Raw genomic sequence first — 16,728 nt, forward strand, 5'->3', positions numbered from 1 at the left:
GGAATTGCACACATGCACCATTATGCACTGGCAAAGGCCAGAGGACAACTTGGTGAATTCGGTTTTCTTCTTCTACCATGTGAGTCCTGGGTCTCATGCCTGGCAGCAAGTGCCTTCACCAGCTGAGTCATCTTGCTGGCCAATGGTTTTATAGAATACCATGGATATATTCGGTACACCTAATTAGCCCTGCAGCTTTCAGCCACAGTACAGATAGTAAACCTAAAGATAAAGAGGATGAAGACTCAGGGGAAAAAGTACTTCTGAAAGAACAGAGAAGGGCTATTCAGCATCCTACAAACTCAGACTCAAGATGCTCAAAGGCAATGTCTCACACAAGCAGTTACCTGAAGCTTACTAAACTGGTGGACCATCAAAACTATTCCTACAGAAGAACAGAATCAGTGAATGTTAACTGACCATACCAAAAAAAAAAAAAAAAAAAGTCAGGTCCTTTATTAGTTATTTTCTTTAAATATACATAGTAACATATAATCTATTAGTTTTCTTATAATTCATTACATTATTGATATAAGAAGGTATAAGATATTCTATATGCTCAAATTACCAAACTTCTACTTATCTGGATCTGAAATAAGACTGAAATACCAATAGCAACTCACAATCTTTGATTTGAAGATGTCCAGCAGGCCTGACAAGTGAGTGTACTGATTTGGTACTTTTCGAAGATGAACCATTTCAAAGTCAGTTCGAACACCAGGACCTTGACATTCTCCCATGTACATCCTTCGCCATTTGTGATGTATTTGTACAAACAATGGTACTTGGCTACAGGACATGGATAAAAAGGAACAGAAATCAAGCTCATTAAACAGTAAATAATCCTAAACCTCAAAACTGTTCCTGTTACTTACTTTAATTGGAAATATTAAAAATACTCAATAAAGAAAACTTCTAAGTCACAGATTCTCATTTATAACAAAGATACACTTAGTTCCTCCTCTCCTCACTCTCACTAGCACTTTAGCAGGGAAACTGTCTTAAACCAACTTTGTGGTGAAATACTTTTTACTTTATCATTTAATGGTAGGTAGTGCTGATTCTCACTATTCACAGATTTCTGCGTCTGAAAATCAGCCTACTCACTAAAATTTTATCTGTAACCCCCAAATCAATACCAGTAAGTACTGAGTTATTTGCAGAAATGCAGAGCAGCAAGAGTCATGTATCTAAAGTATGTTTCCAGATGAACTCAAACTAGGTAATGATATGCCTTCCAGTTCAACTCTCAGACTTTCATGATCTAGGTGGATCTGAAGGCAGTCTTTCTAAGTGCCAGAAAGGTGTAATGTGTCTTACAGACAGATTACATGCATAATAAATGCTTCATTCAAACATGGATTACACGCTTTCATGAGTTGGCTGTGAACTCAATCTTAGTAAATCAACAATATATATTCATATATAAGAGCATAATCTGGCATCTTTAAATAGAAACACACATGAAACAAGATCATAAAGTATACAGTTGATAAGAATATGACCAAAAGCTCACAAGAACCTATGCATTTCCCCCTAGGAACAATGGTTGATGTAATACGATATCTATGGTATTTATTGAACACAAATATAGTACATAACAAAGAACAGGCTATAAAATGCGTTAATATTATTTTATTATTATTTAGTTAATATTGCTACATTGGTAAATACTCCAGCTTTGCCAGGTTTTCTTTAAGGGAGGAAGGGGCTAGAAAGATGGTTCCACCATTGAAAGCTAGGCTTACACTACCAAACACTTAAAAAAATTAGAGGTCCAAATTGTTTCTTAGGGCACTTAGGTTACTCTAGTACATTAATTTTTCTGCTAGTAAATTTACGTTTAGTTTCTTGGTCTATCTGATATGCAAAGGAAATACAACTAAAAACAGCAGAATATGGATAGAGCTAACATCATGTTCTTAACTACTTACACCTAAGAATAGGGAGGTGTTGAGCATGGTAGTACGGTACATACCTTCTAATCCCAGTACTGAAAGGAGGAAGAGGCAAGGCAGATCTCTGTGAGTTCAAGGCTGGCCTGGTCAGTGTTCCAGATCAGACAGGCCTACACAGTGAGATCCTGTCTCAAAGGAAAAAAAAAAAAAAAAAGAGGCGAGGGGGTGCCATAAAAATACATAAAAACAAGAGGCAGTGGTGGCGCATGCTTTTAATCCCAGCACTCAGGAGGCAGAGGCAGGCAGATCTCTGTGAGTTCCAGGCCAGCCTGGTCTACAGAATGAGTTCCAGGACAGGCACCAAAGCTACACAGAGAAACCCTGTCTCGAAAAAAAACACACAAAAAAAAGTCAATCCCAAAATAATATCTAATATTATAAAAATTTTAAAATTAGATTTTGCAGCAAAATTCATCCTTCATTTGAAATATACACAAAATATTGTATTTTTTTAGAAATGACCCAAAAATATTTTACTAATTAATTATATTCCTTTTGGGGGTTTTGGTTTGTTATTTTTCTTGAGACAAGGTTTCACTATGCAGTCCAGGCTGGCCTTGAATTTATGATCCTCTTACCCAAGCCCCTTGAGTCCCGGAATTAAAGAGTTGCTCCACCATGCACAGCTTTAATTTCATCCTCTCATACCAAATTCTAGCCTAATAATATGCAAGGGTAGGCACTAAATTCTTTATTATAGGAAAAAAGTAACATTTAATAATCATTTACCTTCCTTAATTATATCACTAAAATCATTTTAACATATTTTCAAGTGTACCTACCAGCCAGTGTTTCCCAGAGCAATAGAAATGGAACTAAGGAGGAGGTTGCACTTGGACTCACTGAGAACCGCGTCACTGTGTGCGGCAGGAGCAATCACCACAAACTCACGCAGGCCGTACCTTCAAGAGACAATCACCCAGTAAGGACACCATAATTTGGAAAATATGAGCAGTTTCCCCACGGAAAATTTAAGCCAAATTTGTACTGCCAGAATTCTCACTTTCCCCTCTTCCTACCCCACATGGCAACCGGAGGCATATACATTTGAATCTTTAAAAAAAAAAACAAATAAAATCAGTGTGGTGTGTGTGTGGTCATGACTCTGCCACAATGCACACGTGAAGGGTTTCTCTGTGTAACTTCTAGAAGTCAGGTCTCTTTGATCGGGTTCCAGGGATTGAACGTAGGTTGTCAGGCTTATGCCCCAAGCATTTCTACCTGCAGAGCTCTCATGCCATGGTCTCCATCTGAACTTCTTTTCATTTTCCTCCTTGGAGGTTTAGGTCAAAAAACAGGGTCTCATGCTTGCTAGGTAACTACTCTACCACTGAGCATCTTCTCCAGCCCCTCTCTTCATTATAAGTGAAGTCATTTGTTGAAATTATGGTAACCGCTAAGTAACATTTTTTGTCTTAAAAATTCACTTTACAAGGCCAGCAAAAAGAGTCTTGTCACACAAGTCTGGAACCTAAGTCCAATCCCAGAACCCACATAAAAGTAAAGGAAAACAATAACTCCACAAAGCTTTCCTATGACATCCACAAGTATGCCACGGCACATGTCACACACACACACACACACACACACACTACATACCACACACAATAAAACTTCAGTTTATAATAGGAAAGAATAAGTGAAATCACACCTAAAATAACTGATGGTATAGTATACAGCAATATAGAAAATAAGTTAGATAGATGACATAAATGGTAGGAAAATAATTGCCAGCCCTGACATATATATATACTGTTTAAAATGAAACACGGTTACAAAGATTTCTTGCATGTCTTCATTCAAGAATACATATTAGATAAGGGTTATAAAATTATTGGGCTATGGCTTCCTCTTATTATTGTAACCACAACAATGACATTTTCTCATTTAGTTGCCAAGTCATTTAAGCCACCAATTTGCTGCTTGTGTGTCTCTGTGTATGTATGAATGATTTGTCTGCATGTGTCTCTATGTACCACATGCAGGCCTGGTGCCAACACAGGCCAGAAGAGGGTGTTGGATCCCCTGGAACTGGAGTTGTGGATGGTTGGGAGCTGCCTGTGGGTGCTGGGAACCAAACCCAGTTCCTCTGGCAGTGCTCTTAATAGCTAAGCTATTGCTCCAGCCTCTGCTGCCTAACTTTTAAAAAATAGTAATTATTAAGCCGGACAGTGGTGGTACATACTTTTAATCCCAATGCACAGGAGGCGGAGGCAGGCAGATCTCTGTGAGTTCGAGGCCAGCCTGGTCTACAGAGTGAGTTCCAGGACAGCCAGAGCTGTTACACAGAGAAAACCTGTCTCGAAATACCAAAAAAACAAAAACAAAGAGTATTTAATAATTTTTAGTTAATAATTTTTAAATAAAGAAGATAATTTATAAAAGAAATTTCTCAAACTTACTTGCCTATTTTATGATAGTCTCTGAGTGTGTAGTTATAAATGCTGATTTATCGAACTTTCTGAAGAAATCCCTTGGAGTGCAGTATATAAAAACTCTCCTTAAAGTCTAATTCACACTCTGTTCACTATTTAGATGCTGCTATGATTCTGATAGTTTGTTTGTGGGTTTCATGAGCAAAATTTATCTTATTCCTCAGCTCACCACCACCCTCTGACCCATGAAATCAAGATTCATCATGTGGGGGCAGCAGCAGGCAACTAAAAGAATCCATGAAGTGAGTGAATTATCCTTGGGTTTCTTTGTTGTTCTTCCAGAAATGTTCTGTGTGTTCCTGACTTTCATGGACCAATCTCTACTGACCATTTCTGCTCCCATGTCACTGGTGTTGAAATAACTTAAAGGGTGAATTCTAGAAATTCATCTGTACAGTACATTCATGGAAGTTAAGTTCCTGAATAACAAGAACAACCATTGCCTTTCTGACACTGATATCTGCTGCCAAATAACCCTGTTTTAATAAATTGTTGTCTGCTTGAGTAAAGGGCAATGCTTGAGTATATCTGCAATGTCTTCTATTCCCATGCATTGTTTTCTGTGTGAAATACACACACACACACACACATGCATGCACTATTTTCTTAAGGAGTTAGCTTAAATATCAACTGATAACCTGCATTAAACATACACCCTTCTCTGAATTTTTAGCATCTTTTTTCCTATCATTATGATCTGTAAAGCTATCAAAATAACTCCCTGGTTTAAATTTCCTCACAAGCTCTACTTGAGACCTGGAATCATTCTCTCACCAAGTCAACAAACACTGGCGGAGGCATTAAAAGAGAGAGAAAGAACGTGTGCAAAAACCAACAACAACAAAAAGTAAACAACTAAGTTTTTCTAGTTTCTTTCGACAGGGTCTTACTGTGTAATACTGGCTGGCCTAGAACTCACAAAGATCTGCCTCCTAGTGCCAGAATGAAAGGCGCACACACCCTGGCCAGCTAGGCAACTGTATTTAAAAATAAACAAAGAATCTGGACAACTATCATCTCCCAAAAGGTTACACAAATGGTTTAAAAAAAAATCACGCCGGGCGGTGGTGGCGCACGCCTTTAATCCCAGCACTTGGGAGGCAGAGGCAGGCGGATCTCTGTGAGTTCGAGGCCAGCCTGGGCTACCAAGTGAGTTCCAGGAGAGGCGCAAAGCTACACAGAGAAACCCTGTCTCGAAAAACCAAAAAAAAAAAAAAAAAAAAAAAAAAATCACATGAAATGATGATGAATATCAGTAGTTAGTAGGAGGCACATAAATCAGAGAGTCATCATGAGACAGTACTTGACAATCATTAGGATGCTATTACCAAATGAAAAGAAAAAGAAACCTGAACTCTGGTTGTAATGGTGGGAACAGAATGTAGTGAAGCTGCTGTGAAAAACAGTATGGAAGTCTTTTTCTGGTCTATATAGCAAGTTCTAGGCCAGCCAGGACTACACTGTGAAAGCCCAGCTCAAGAATGACAATAAAATGTTTTCAATTAAAAATGAACTACTACTCATACTAGCAATCCCAATTCTGGGTACAGATCAAAAAAAAACAAAAACAAGCGCTCCTGTTCAAGCCATCCAAACAAAGAAACAACCTGAAGGCCCATAAACACCTTGAGCCAACACAAAATACAATGGATTATATCATACAATGGAACAGTAGCCCTTAAAACAGACTGAATGCACATAAATGAACCTTGAAAACACAGTAAGCCAGTAAGTCACAAAAGGATAAATACTCCACTTTTATGAGTTACTAAAAGGATGAAAATTCATACAGATGGGAAATAAATACTGGTTTACCAAAGCTTATAGAAGGAATGCCAGTTAACTAATGGCTATGGGGGGCATTTCATATTCTAACCAAAACAGCCTGGCTTACTCTCATGTGTTCTTGAGGATTAGGGTGCATTATCAGTTCTTCTAAGAAACATTTTCCTGACTTGATCTACGTGCATTAGAGGGATATACGCCCCCATCAAATCTGTAATGTACACTTGTCACACAGTGGGGCCACTGCCTTTTTCCTTACTAAAGCCATAGCTAGATTACTGATTGTGGTGGTCTGAAAGAAAATGGCCACTAAAGGGAGTACCACTATTAGGAGGTGTGGCTTTGTTAGAATGGGTGTGGCCTTGTTGAAGGAAGTATATCATTGTGAAGGCAGGCTTTGAGGTCTCATATATGCTCAAGCCACACCCACTGTCAGTTCACTTCCTGTTGCCTTCAAGCCAACAACAGATGTAGGACTCATAGCTACTTCTCCAGCACCAAGTCTGCCTGCATGCCACCACGCTGCACCATGATGATAATGGACTAAACTCTGAAAATCTAATGCACCCCAATTAAATATTTTCCTTTATAAGAGTTGCCATGGTCATGGTGTCTCTTCACAGCAATAGAAACCCTAACTAAGGCACTGATGTAGAAAATATACTTTGGTATGGCTCTGTCTGGCTCATCTAAGTATTTTAAAATAATGTTTTTTAAAGGAAAGAAAATACAGGCACATTTAATATGTTTAATTTTCAAATGCTTGGCTGTTGTTTTTCTAATTTTTAGGGAAGATGAAAGAGAAAAATCTCCAAGCAACTACCAGAGATATGGCAAACATTTTATTACAGGGTCTCTCCTGCTTCCACCCCACCAACACTAGGATTACAGGCATGTACTGCCACATCTGGTTTATGAGGTCCTATGGATCAAACTGAGAGTCTCACACGTGGTAAGCAAGTACTCTACTCGCTGAGTTGTGTTCCCTAGACAGTACTCTTTACTGTGTCCCTTCAATATAAAGGTCAGAGACTCTAGGAATGAGTAGCTGACAAAGATCAAAGAAATCCTTCAAATGTGAGATGCCTCTTGCACTGAGTTTTCACATTTACAGATACTTAGACATATGGGTTTTGATTTTATCATGTAACTTTTTGAAGTCAATATTTTTTTGTTTTTTGTTTTTGTTTTTGTTTTTGGAGACAGGGTTTCTCTGTGTAGCTTTGCGCCTTTCCTGGATCTCACTCTGTAACCCAGGCTGGCCTCGAACTCACAGAGACCTGCCTGCCTCTGCCTCTCGAGTGCTGGGATTAAAGGCGTGTGCCACCACCGTCCGGCTGAAGTCAATATTTTACTTAAATTTACAATAATGCACACTAAATATTCTATATTTAAGTGTTCTCTGCTGTTCATCAGAACTGAAATTAGGTACTACTCTGGGTTATGAAGTGCAGTGTGCAAAAGAGCTCAGAGCAAGCCTAAGACAGCAGCCCTGAGAGATGCCTATCAAGTTGGCTCTCGGTTAACATCTGGGAATCTGGATTTAGAGAGGGTTCTCATCATTCCCAGGTTGATGAAGACTTAGTGTGTCTAAATTCCTTGTGCAAATAATATGATTTATGTCTACACCTGTTGTCCTTTGAGAAGTCCGAATTTTGGTATACATTATGCAGACAGAGGATGCCTACTGACCAAGTCCTTTAAAGCTTTGAGTAGTTAGCCTCTAAAAAGCTTTCCTGAGAGACAATGTTTCATATGCTGTCATCATTTGTTGCTGAGGGAGCTGAGTACAACCCATAGGATCTCATCAGAAAAAGCTCTTCCAAGCTTGATGTCTGCAGGTTTTTAACTCCTCTCTTCTTCCTCTATTGACTGTGCTTTGCACCTGCTGCTATGATTAAACAGCTCTAAGTACAGCCAGATGCCGGTCCTTTCAGCCCCCTAGTCCATCACTGAACACACACGACCTGGGCATAGTGACACACACCTTTAATCCCACCACTTGGGAGGCAGAGGCAGGGGAATTTCTGTGAGTTTCAGGCCAGCTTGGTCTGCATAGAATTTGAGGACAATCAGGGCTATGTAGAGATACCCTGTCTCAAAGCAACAACAACAACACACACACACGCACGCACGCACGCACGCACGCACGCACGCACGCACGCACACGCACACCCACACACAAAAAACATCTAAATAAAAAAGATACGTACCATCTTACCAGGCAATGTGCTCTTGGAGGAAAGTCATTATTCATACACAGCAAATCTTGCATTGACTGTGGAATAGCATCTACAGAAACATTTGATAATAAAAAGTATGTCCATTTAAGCTTTAAATTTTAAAGCCATTTTATACATGCTTTTGATGAAAGTTTGTCTTACTGGACTGCAGACTTGCAATTGCTAAAGATTACTATAAAATCCTTATCAGCTCTTAAAGGTATCCTTTCTAAGACATCTCTCTCTCTCTCTCTATTTTTGGTGGGGGCGTTGAGACAAGGTTTCTCTGTGTAGCTTCGGCTGCCCTCAAACTCAGAGATCTACCTGTTTCTGCCTCCTGTGGGATTTAAAGGCATACACCACCACTGCCCCTAGACATCTTTAAAATTTTTTATAAAACCTTTCTCTATTTAGTTTCTCATTTCTAACCCATGTATCTTTAGCACTTACATTTTATTCCATAATCAGGCACTGACACAAATTATCATTATATACATTCATGAATACATAACAAATTTAAAGCATAAAATATTTGCTTATAAAATGCATCCTTTGTAGTTATAATTTCTTAGCAAATTTATTATATATTTTACTAATATTCTAAAATAAATAAAAAAGCATCAACATTTTGAAACCCTGAATAACCAAAAAATAATGAAGAACTCCAAAACAATAAAGTCAGCTCTCAATCTTCTGACTGTTGGTAATGTAGCTTTAAATGTGTTAACTAAAGTTTTACTTCTAACTCTTTCCATTTGTTACAGTTTTGATCACAACCAAATAAAAAGGAGACTTCACAGTACACCAGCACAAGCAACAATGCCTTAACTACCTTCAATTCATTTATCTTCTCTTACACCAGCCCTCTTCATCTGCCATCTCAGAATGTTCTGAAGCACCCTTACTCTAGCAGCCCATCTCAATAAAAAGGTCTTTCTTAAAATCAACAAAACTTTATTTTGAACAGTTTCCTTCATTCATCAGTATAACACTGGACTCTGCTATCCTTGGATTATTATCCAACAAAATGCACACATTTACTTCCTCTTCTATCTCCCAGAACAGATACTTATCTTCTGCTTGTTTTATTTTGCTCCATATGTGTCTATCTGGTTAATGTTATCACTCTCTAAATCTAAATCAGAAGTTACAGAGCTTTGTCGGTAGGAATATGTTTAACAGAAAAGGTATCATATGATGCCTATCTAGGAAAAGCAGGCCCATGCTTATAAATGATAACCTGCTTTGACCAAAAAACAAGTAACAAACATTGTGCCGAATTTATTTTGGAAAGACTATGATGGGTAGAGTTCTTTCATCTTATCTATGGTTTTGTTTTGCTTTCTGGAGTTTCCAACCAAATATGGTCCAATGACATTTAATGGTAAATTTAAAAAACAATTAATTTTAAATAAGTTTTATGTATAACATATCACTATAACTGCTCTATTTTACTATTTACTTTGGCAATCTCTTATAATGATAATTGATAAATATACTTTGTCACAGATTTGTGTATTTGTAGAACATACTATATAGAAGGTTTGGTACCATAAATGGTTTCAAGTATCTTGGGATGAATCCCCTAAGACAAAAGGGGAACTACTGTGTTTGATTAGCGGCTGAAATTCATGCTTATTCAACACTCTGCTCATTGTTCCACACTAGTGAATCTCAGAACAGACTTTAGATTACATGACCTACTACAATTACAAGATCTACTGACTAAATACTGAGCATAGGTCAAACTGGGATAAGGGCTTAGGTACAATAGCTCATTAAGTCTTCACATTAACCTCCAGGTACTCAGTATTTACTTTATAAATGAAATAACACACATTTAGAAAGGTAACTAGAAAGTCCACACAATCAGAATTTTAATGCACTTCCTACAAATAGACCTAAAATATTGTACCGTACTATTAGCCAATAAATTCCCTTTACTTGCACTCCTTCACGGGCCAGCTCACTTGCTTCAATCTCCAAATAACCTTACCTGATCTCTCCTGAATAAGTCATCCGATGTAAACTTCAGTGGAATTTCATCTGTCCTTGTGATGTTATTTATGCCTTTCTACCTCCTTTTACAGTCACTTAAACACCTTATCTTCCCAACTGAAATGCACATCTCATGTAAGATGTCATTCAGAAAGACTTAGCAGAACACTTAGCACATTAGTTACACATTAAATATGTGCCGATTCAACCAATTTAAAGTGACGGTCACAGTAGTTCTTCCTCTACTTCAGATGCAGCACTAGCTCATAATCTACTTCAGATGCGGTAAAAAACCATTTTCTATGGATATTACTGAGTTAGGAGAACTTACTTACCCTCTGACTCTTCATCCTTTCCTTCTTTATCAGTGGACTCTTGGACAAGATAGTGATGAGTGACTGAAAACTTGAAGTCAGCAAAGGAAATTTCATCTGCTCTTTCTTCCCATGTGCCAGAAGTAAATATACCCTGCATTTAACAGCAGAATGGGAAAAAAAACCCAACTTATTCAAGTCATTACAGTGTTTACTATGCAGTGATTCCCCCCTTCTACTCACTAATCAGAAAATCGCAATCTACAGTTGTCCTCTACATAATAAAGGCAACAACAACAACAAAAACAAACAAACAAACAAAAAACAAAAACCCAGTGGCTATTTAAAAAGAAGAGTCTTGGAGCCATATGGAAAGAGAGAACTGACCAAGTTGTCCTCTAACTTCCACCTGCATACCACAGCATGAGCACACAGGAGCACATGCGCATATACAAGCACACACAAGCACACACACAGAGAGACAAATAAATAACTAAATAAATGTGATTTTAAAAAATATTCCAGAGTATTAAATACCAAGTGACTTACAAAAACCCTAACTTTCAAATAACTTTATGCCATGTTTGAAATCATAAATAAACAGAAAAATCTCATTATTTGTTTATTTAAAAAAAAAAAAACTAGCTGGGCGGTGGTGGCACACGCCTTTAATCCCAGCACTTGGGAGGCAGAGGCAGGCGGATCTCTGTGAGTTCGAGGCCAGCCTGGGCTACCAAGTGAGTTCCAGGAAAGGCGCAAAGCTACACAGAGAAACCCTGTCTCGAAAAACCAAAAAAAAAAAAACAAACAAAAAACTAGTCAACTAAATATAATCTGTTTAAACTGTGTGCTTTATGCAACACACAACAAAGCAAGGGATTAATCATATATTTTGGGAAGACAATCAACATTTATTGAGAATATACCAGACAATGAATGTGTTACTGGTCCACATCTACATCAGGGCCAGAGAGAGATGGCTCAGCTGTTAAGAGCACTTGCTGCCATGGCACAAAACCTGAGTTCAGTTCCCAACACCCACATACATAGTGGTTCACAAAACTGCCTCTAACTCTAGTTTCAGAGGACCCAACCTCATTTGGCCTCAGAGGCTCCAGGCAGATATATGGTACATGGACATACATGCAGGCACTCACACACACAAAACAATCTTTAAAAAAAATTCACATCTTCTGTATGCTAGATTAAAAATAAACCGACAATCAAAGTTACGACATGTTCAAGACCAGCGTGGGTTATTTAGTGTTAAGACAGCCTGGACTACAGAGTCAAACACTGTCTCAAAACACACACACAAAAAAAAAACCCCAAAACTCATAGCAATAAAAATGTAATCGCCACTGGGCAGTGGTGGCACATGACTTTAATCCCAGCACTTTGGAGGCAGAGGCAGATGGATCTCTGTGAGTTTGAGGTGAGCCTCGTCTACAAAGTGAGTTCCAGGACAGCCAGGACTGCACAGAAAAATCTTGTCTTGAAAACAAAACAAATGTAATTGCTAAAATCCTCACAAAATTACTATGGTTTTAAATTATTTTTATAAAGAATACTTCTAGCCCGGCGGTGGTGGCGCACGCCTTTAATCCCAGCACTCGGGAGGCAGAGCCAGGAGGATCTCTGTGAGTTCGAGGCCAGCCCGGACTACCAAGTGAGTTCCAGGAAAAGGCACAAAGCTACACAAAGAAACCCTGTCTCGAAAAACCAAAAAAAACAAACAAAAAAAAAACTTCTATTGCATTTATTATAACAAAATGTAATCTATATCAAGCCAAGAAGGAAAACATGAGTCAAGACATCATTTAATAAAACTATTAATTTTTCATTATTTAAGGAATATTAGTTTCTGTAATCAAATTGCATACAAATTGCATGTTTATGAATAGCTAATATATAATATTTATGTTGCTTACAATAAGTTGTAGAGTAATTTCATTACATAAAACATTGCCAAAAGTAAGTGAATAAATAGTTTGGTCTAAGACATTTCTTAAGAATTTAGAAAGATCTTTTAAGGAGGGTAAAGGGAAATGCAGGATACAAATGATCTAATTGGATAAATAGGAAAAGGAGGAGCTCTTTAGGAAAGGGGAAGGAGGTAAACAGGGAAGGAAGGAGGTGAATAAAATAACAAGGATGCCTGAGAAAGTCACAAGGAATAACTACCAACAATTCACACACACACACACACACACACACACACACACACACACACACACATCTATAATACAAGTAACTTCATGAATAATTACAGTTTCAATGAACCTTCTCATGTAGCTAGGCTCCTCCAAGCCAAAGCACAAAAACTCAATACTAGACTGAGACCTTTTTACTGTTGGTCAGGCTGTCACGAGACTCTAAAATATAGCTATTCTGTTGTCTTGACTACTACAAACAGAAGTATATGTCATTGCTAAGATACCATGCACTCAAAAAAGAGCCAGAGCCCTCCTGCAACAGACCTGAATGCCTCCTGAGACTAGCTTCAGGTACCAGAAGGGTCATGTAGTTCAGAGGAAGGCAACAACAGTCTACCAGCTGTGATGCTATGAACACAAGACACAAAAAAAAAAAAAAAAAAAAAAAAAAAAAAAAAAAAAAAAAAGTGAAAAAAAAAAAAAAAAAAAAAAAAAAAAAAAAAGACAAAACACACATATAAAAAGAGGCCACGAATCTGAAGGAGAGCAGGGAGGGTATATGTGAGGGTTTGGAGAGAGGGAAGCGAAGGAAGAAATGTTGTCATTAAATTCTCAAAAAGGAAAAAAATTGTTTGCATGGTTTTATTGGGTTTTGTGGCATATGTCTCAGACAAGATTAAGTTTCAAAATACATATTGACAACGTTCATGCTGAAAATTTTACTTATCACTTATTTATTTACACTATAATTGGTAAGCAGTCTTTAAAAAATATGCAATAATGAGAAACATCTGAAAATGTCCACAGAGACCTCTCATCTATCTTAATTAAACTTAAGCATTTCATGGGTTCATTATATAATACCCCTGTTAGGAGCTAGGTGTTTAACAGCTAGGTGCTCCAAGGAATAATGATTCATTTATTGTCAAAAATGTGTTAAGTTGTTTTTATACTTATATCCTATTGTAGTCTTCTTTACTTGTGTATCATTTTCTAGTCTCTGAACATACGTAATAAAGTGGCAGTACTAACAGCTAATGCTGACTGAGAACGCAGTGTCATTAACAGATGAGCAACAGTACCAGAACTCTGACAATCAGTGTGACTTTACAGCCCACAGGTATCACTGCTATTAAAATGAGCTCTATTGCCATCTACACAACAAAAATAAAAATAAACCATTACCAAATATAACAAAAATCTTCTCCAAAGTTCAAATCTGATAGTAGGAAACATAATAAAATACCAACCAAAGACACAGTCAACACTATGGCTACTCTTTAAACAAATGAAAATTAAAAAACATAAAATAAAAAGATCTTATTTTAAATAGTCCTATTCCCCCCACCCCTAAAAAAATTATGAGCAGCTCAACACTGCTTTTATTTTTCACTTCATTTTAGAGACACTGAATTCTCAGTGAATGATCTTCATCTAAGTTCTTAAAGAAATCCCGGATATTTACAGTTTGTATCTGTCCCAAATTTGACTTACAGAAAGCTAGAGAAAAACTACAGTTAAAGTCATTGCACATTTACCATAGGAACTTCTAAGTATGGAAGTCAGTGTCGCTCCAATCTGCCAAGTGAGTGTGAAAAATCCAAACTCACTTCAATGCTGTGGGGGTCCATTAGTTTTCTATTAATATTCTAAAGTTAATGATTCTTCTTCATTAATTTTTCAAAGGGGTGAGAGTTGATCTATTACCAGATCATGACATATCTAAATTTGATAAAAAGTACTTGCAATTTTTGCCAGCTACATAGAATCATAAAATTCTAAAACTAAAAGAATTTCAAAGGCCGGGTGGTAGTGGCGCACACCTTTAATCCCAGCACTCGGGAGGCAGAAGCAGGAGGATCTCTGTGAGTTCGAGGCCAGCCTGGTCTACAAAGCGAGTTCCAAGAAAGGCGCAAAGCTACACAGAGAAACCCTGTCTCGAAAAACCAAAATACCAAAAAAAAAAAAGAATTTCAAAGACCATTTCTTTAATTTTCCCCCAACTTCAAGTAAGATTATAGGTTCATTTGTTTTATAAAGCCCAAAACACTAAAATTCAAAGGGCTCCCTTAGAAATCTACCTCAATTCTTAAGTAAGTTACATTTACTTAAATTTCATCATAGCAAAACCTCACCAAGTAAAACAGAAAAACAATATGCATTTGAAAGATGAAACCTAGCTTTAGCCCTACTTCATCAACTGCTAGCAAAATAATCAAGCAAACTACTACATGAACTCCAGACCTCATCCCACATTCACTGACTAGGGTAATACCTCATCAATAAAGTTTATTTAAGGATTAACTAAGCCAACAGACATAGACCCAGTAATAGTGTATAGATAGTACCACAGTGTTTGCTCAATAATTGCAATCCCCTCTTAAATCCATTTCTCAGCACTTCAGGTTCTCTAACAGTCAAGTAGCTCAGTTACAAAACCTCCTTTGGATAAAAGTGAATCTATCCAGTTTTTAAATTTTACTGTGTGTGTGTGTGTGTGTGTGTGTGTGTGTGTGTGTGTGTGTGTGTTTACCTAGCAAACAAAACCTGCCTCTGGGCAAAGGAGCCTATTTTAAAAATTTAGTAAGCAGTAAAGGAAGTAGACAGGGGTATGACTGAACAAGAAATGGAAAAAGATTAATTTTGCTGAATATAGGTGATGGGCACATGGGAGTTCATTACACTATCTTATAAATTTTATTTTGAAATTGTCTATAATTACATGTTTAAGATTTTTAATTTCATGTATATGTATGGCATGAGTACATGCACGTGTGAGTGAGTGTGCCCACAGAATACAGAAAAGGATGTCATACATATTCCCTAAAGCTGGAGACAGAGAGCTATGAGGAGCCCATCATGAATGTGAGACTCAAACTCCAGTGCCTAGCGGAGCCATCTCTCCAGTCCCTATAATTAAAATTTTTTTAATTTATTTAACTTTATTTTATGAGCATTGGTGTAAAGGTGTCAGATCTCCTGAAACTGGAGTTACAGTTGTGAGCTGCCATGTGTGTGCTGGGAATTGAACCCTGGTCCTCTGGAAGAGCAGCCAGTGCTCTTAACTGCTGAGCCATCTCTCCAGGCCCTTTTTTTTTGGGTTTTCAAGACAGGGTTTCTCCATGACAGCCTTGGGGCTGTCCTGGAACTCACTCTGTAGACCAGGCTGGCCTCGAACTTAAAGAGATCTGCTGGGATTAAAGGTGTGTGCCACCACCGCCCAGCCCCAGAATTAAAATTTTGAAACAGAAATTTATTTTAAATTCCTTCTCAGATGAGAACTGGTAATCACTGTCCTTTACATGTATGAAAACTTAGGCATTATCTAGACTTTTTTCCCCCCTGAGACAGTTTCTCTGTGTAGCTTTGGCTGTCCTGGAACTCACATTGTTGAGCTGGCTGGCCTGGAACTAATAAAGCTCCACCTGCCTCTGCCTCCCAAATGGTGGGATTAAAGGTGTGTGCCACCACTGTCCAGTCTAAACTTCTTTTCTACCAAATAATCCCTTTCATCTATACTTTCTTTAATCCTACCAACTGCAGCTTCTCTTAAAATCAGCTTCTTCCTCTACCTGTTGATGCACTAAGAGAGAGAAAAGGGTCCGAGCTAACATCTCTTCAGCCTCAACTATGTCTGTAGTATGAACCTACTATAAACATACTACTAACTTAAACCCCAACATCTACTATCTTACTCTTATTTCCTCATGACTTCTTTCTCTCACGAGAAGGATCTTACTATCTCTCACTGTCACTGATACATACCAAGTACTCAGTAAATACATATAAATCAAAGGATTCAAGAATGCAGTATCAGATCTTACAAGTACCTGAGATAGCTCTTGTTTTTAAAATACAAA

At 37.8% G+C, this 16,728-nt stretch overlaps 1 protein-coding gene across 3 annotated transcripts in view; it reads right to left on the reverse strand.

The window, feature by feature from the left end:
• The window catches only part of Rab3gap1 (RAB3 GTPase activating protein catalytic subunit 1), a 62,032-nt gene that overhangs the window by 36,308 nt on the left and 8,996 nt on the right, over window positions 1-16,728 (reverse strand). For all 3 annotated transcript variants that reach the window (XR_005093033.1, XM_028874938.2, XM_028874937.2), the window contains exons 4-7: window positions 10,734-10,866; window positions 8,392-8,470; window positions 2,741-2,860; window positions 624-789 (exon numbers count right to left, since the gene is read on the reverse strand). Coding sequence is in view for 2 of the 3 variants with exons in the window: in XM_028874938.2 (XP_028730771.1) it covers window positions 624-789; window positions 2,741-2,860; window positions 8,392-8,470; window positions 10,734-10,866 (498 nt within the window). In the remaining variant the exon portion in view is untranslated. The remainder of the gene's footprint in view (window positions 1-623; window positions 790-2,740; window positions 2,861-8,391; window positions 8,471-10,733; window positions 10,867-16,728) is intronic.

The sequence above is a fragment of the Peromyscus leucopus genome, chromosome 15 (genome assembly GCF_004664715.2).
Source record: "Peromyscus leucopus breed LL Stock chromosome 15, UCI_PerLeu_2.1, whole genome shotgun sequence".
Classification (NCBI taxonomy): domain Eukaryota; kingdom Metazoa; phylum Chordata; class Mammalia; order Rodentia; family Cricetidae; genus Peromyscus; species Peromyscus leucopus.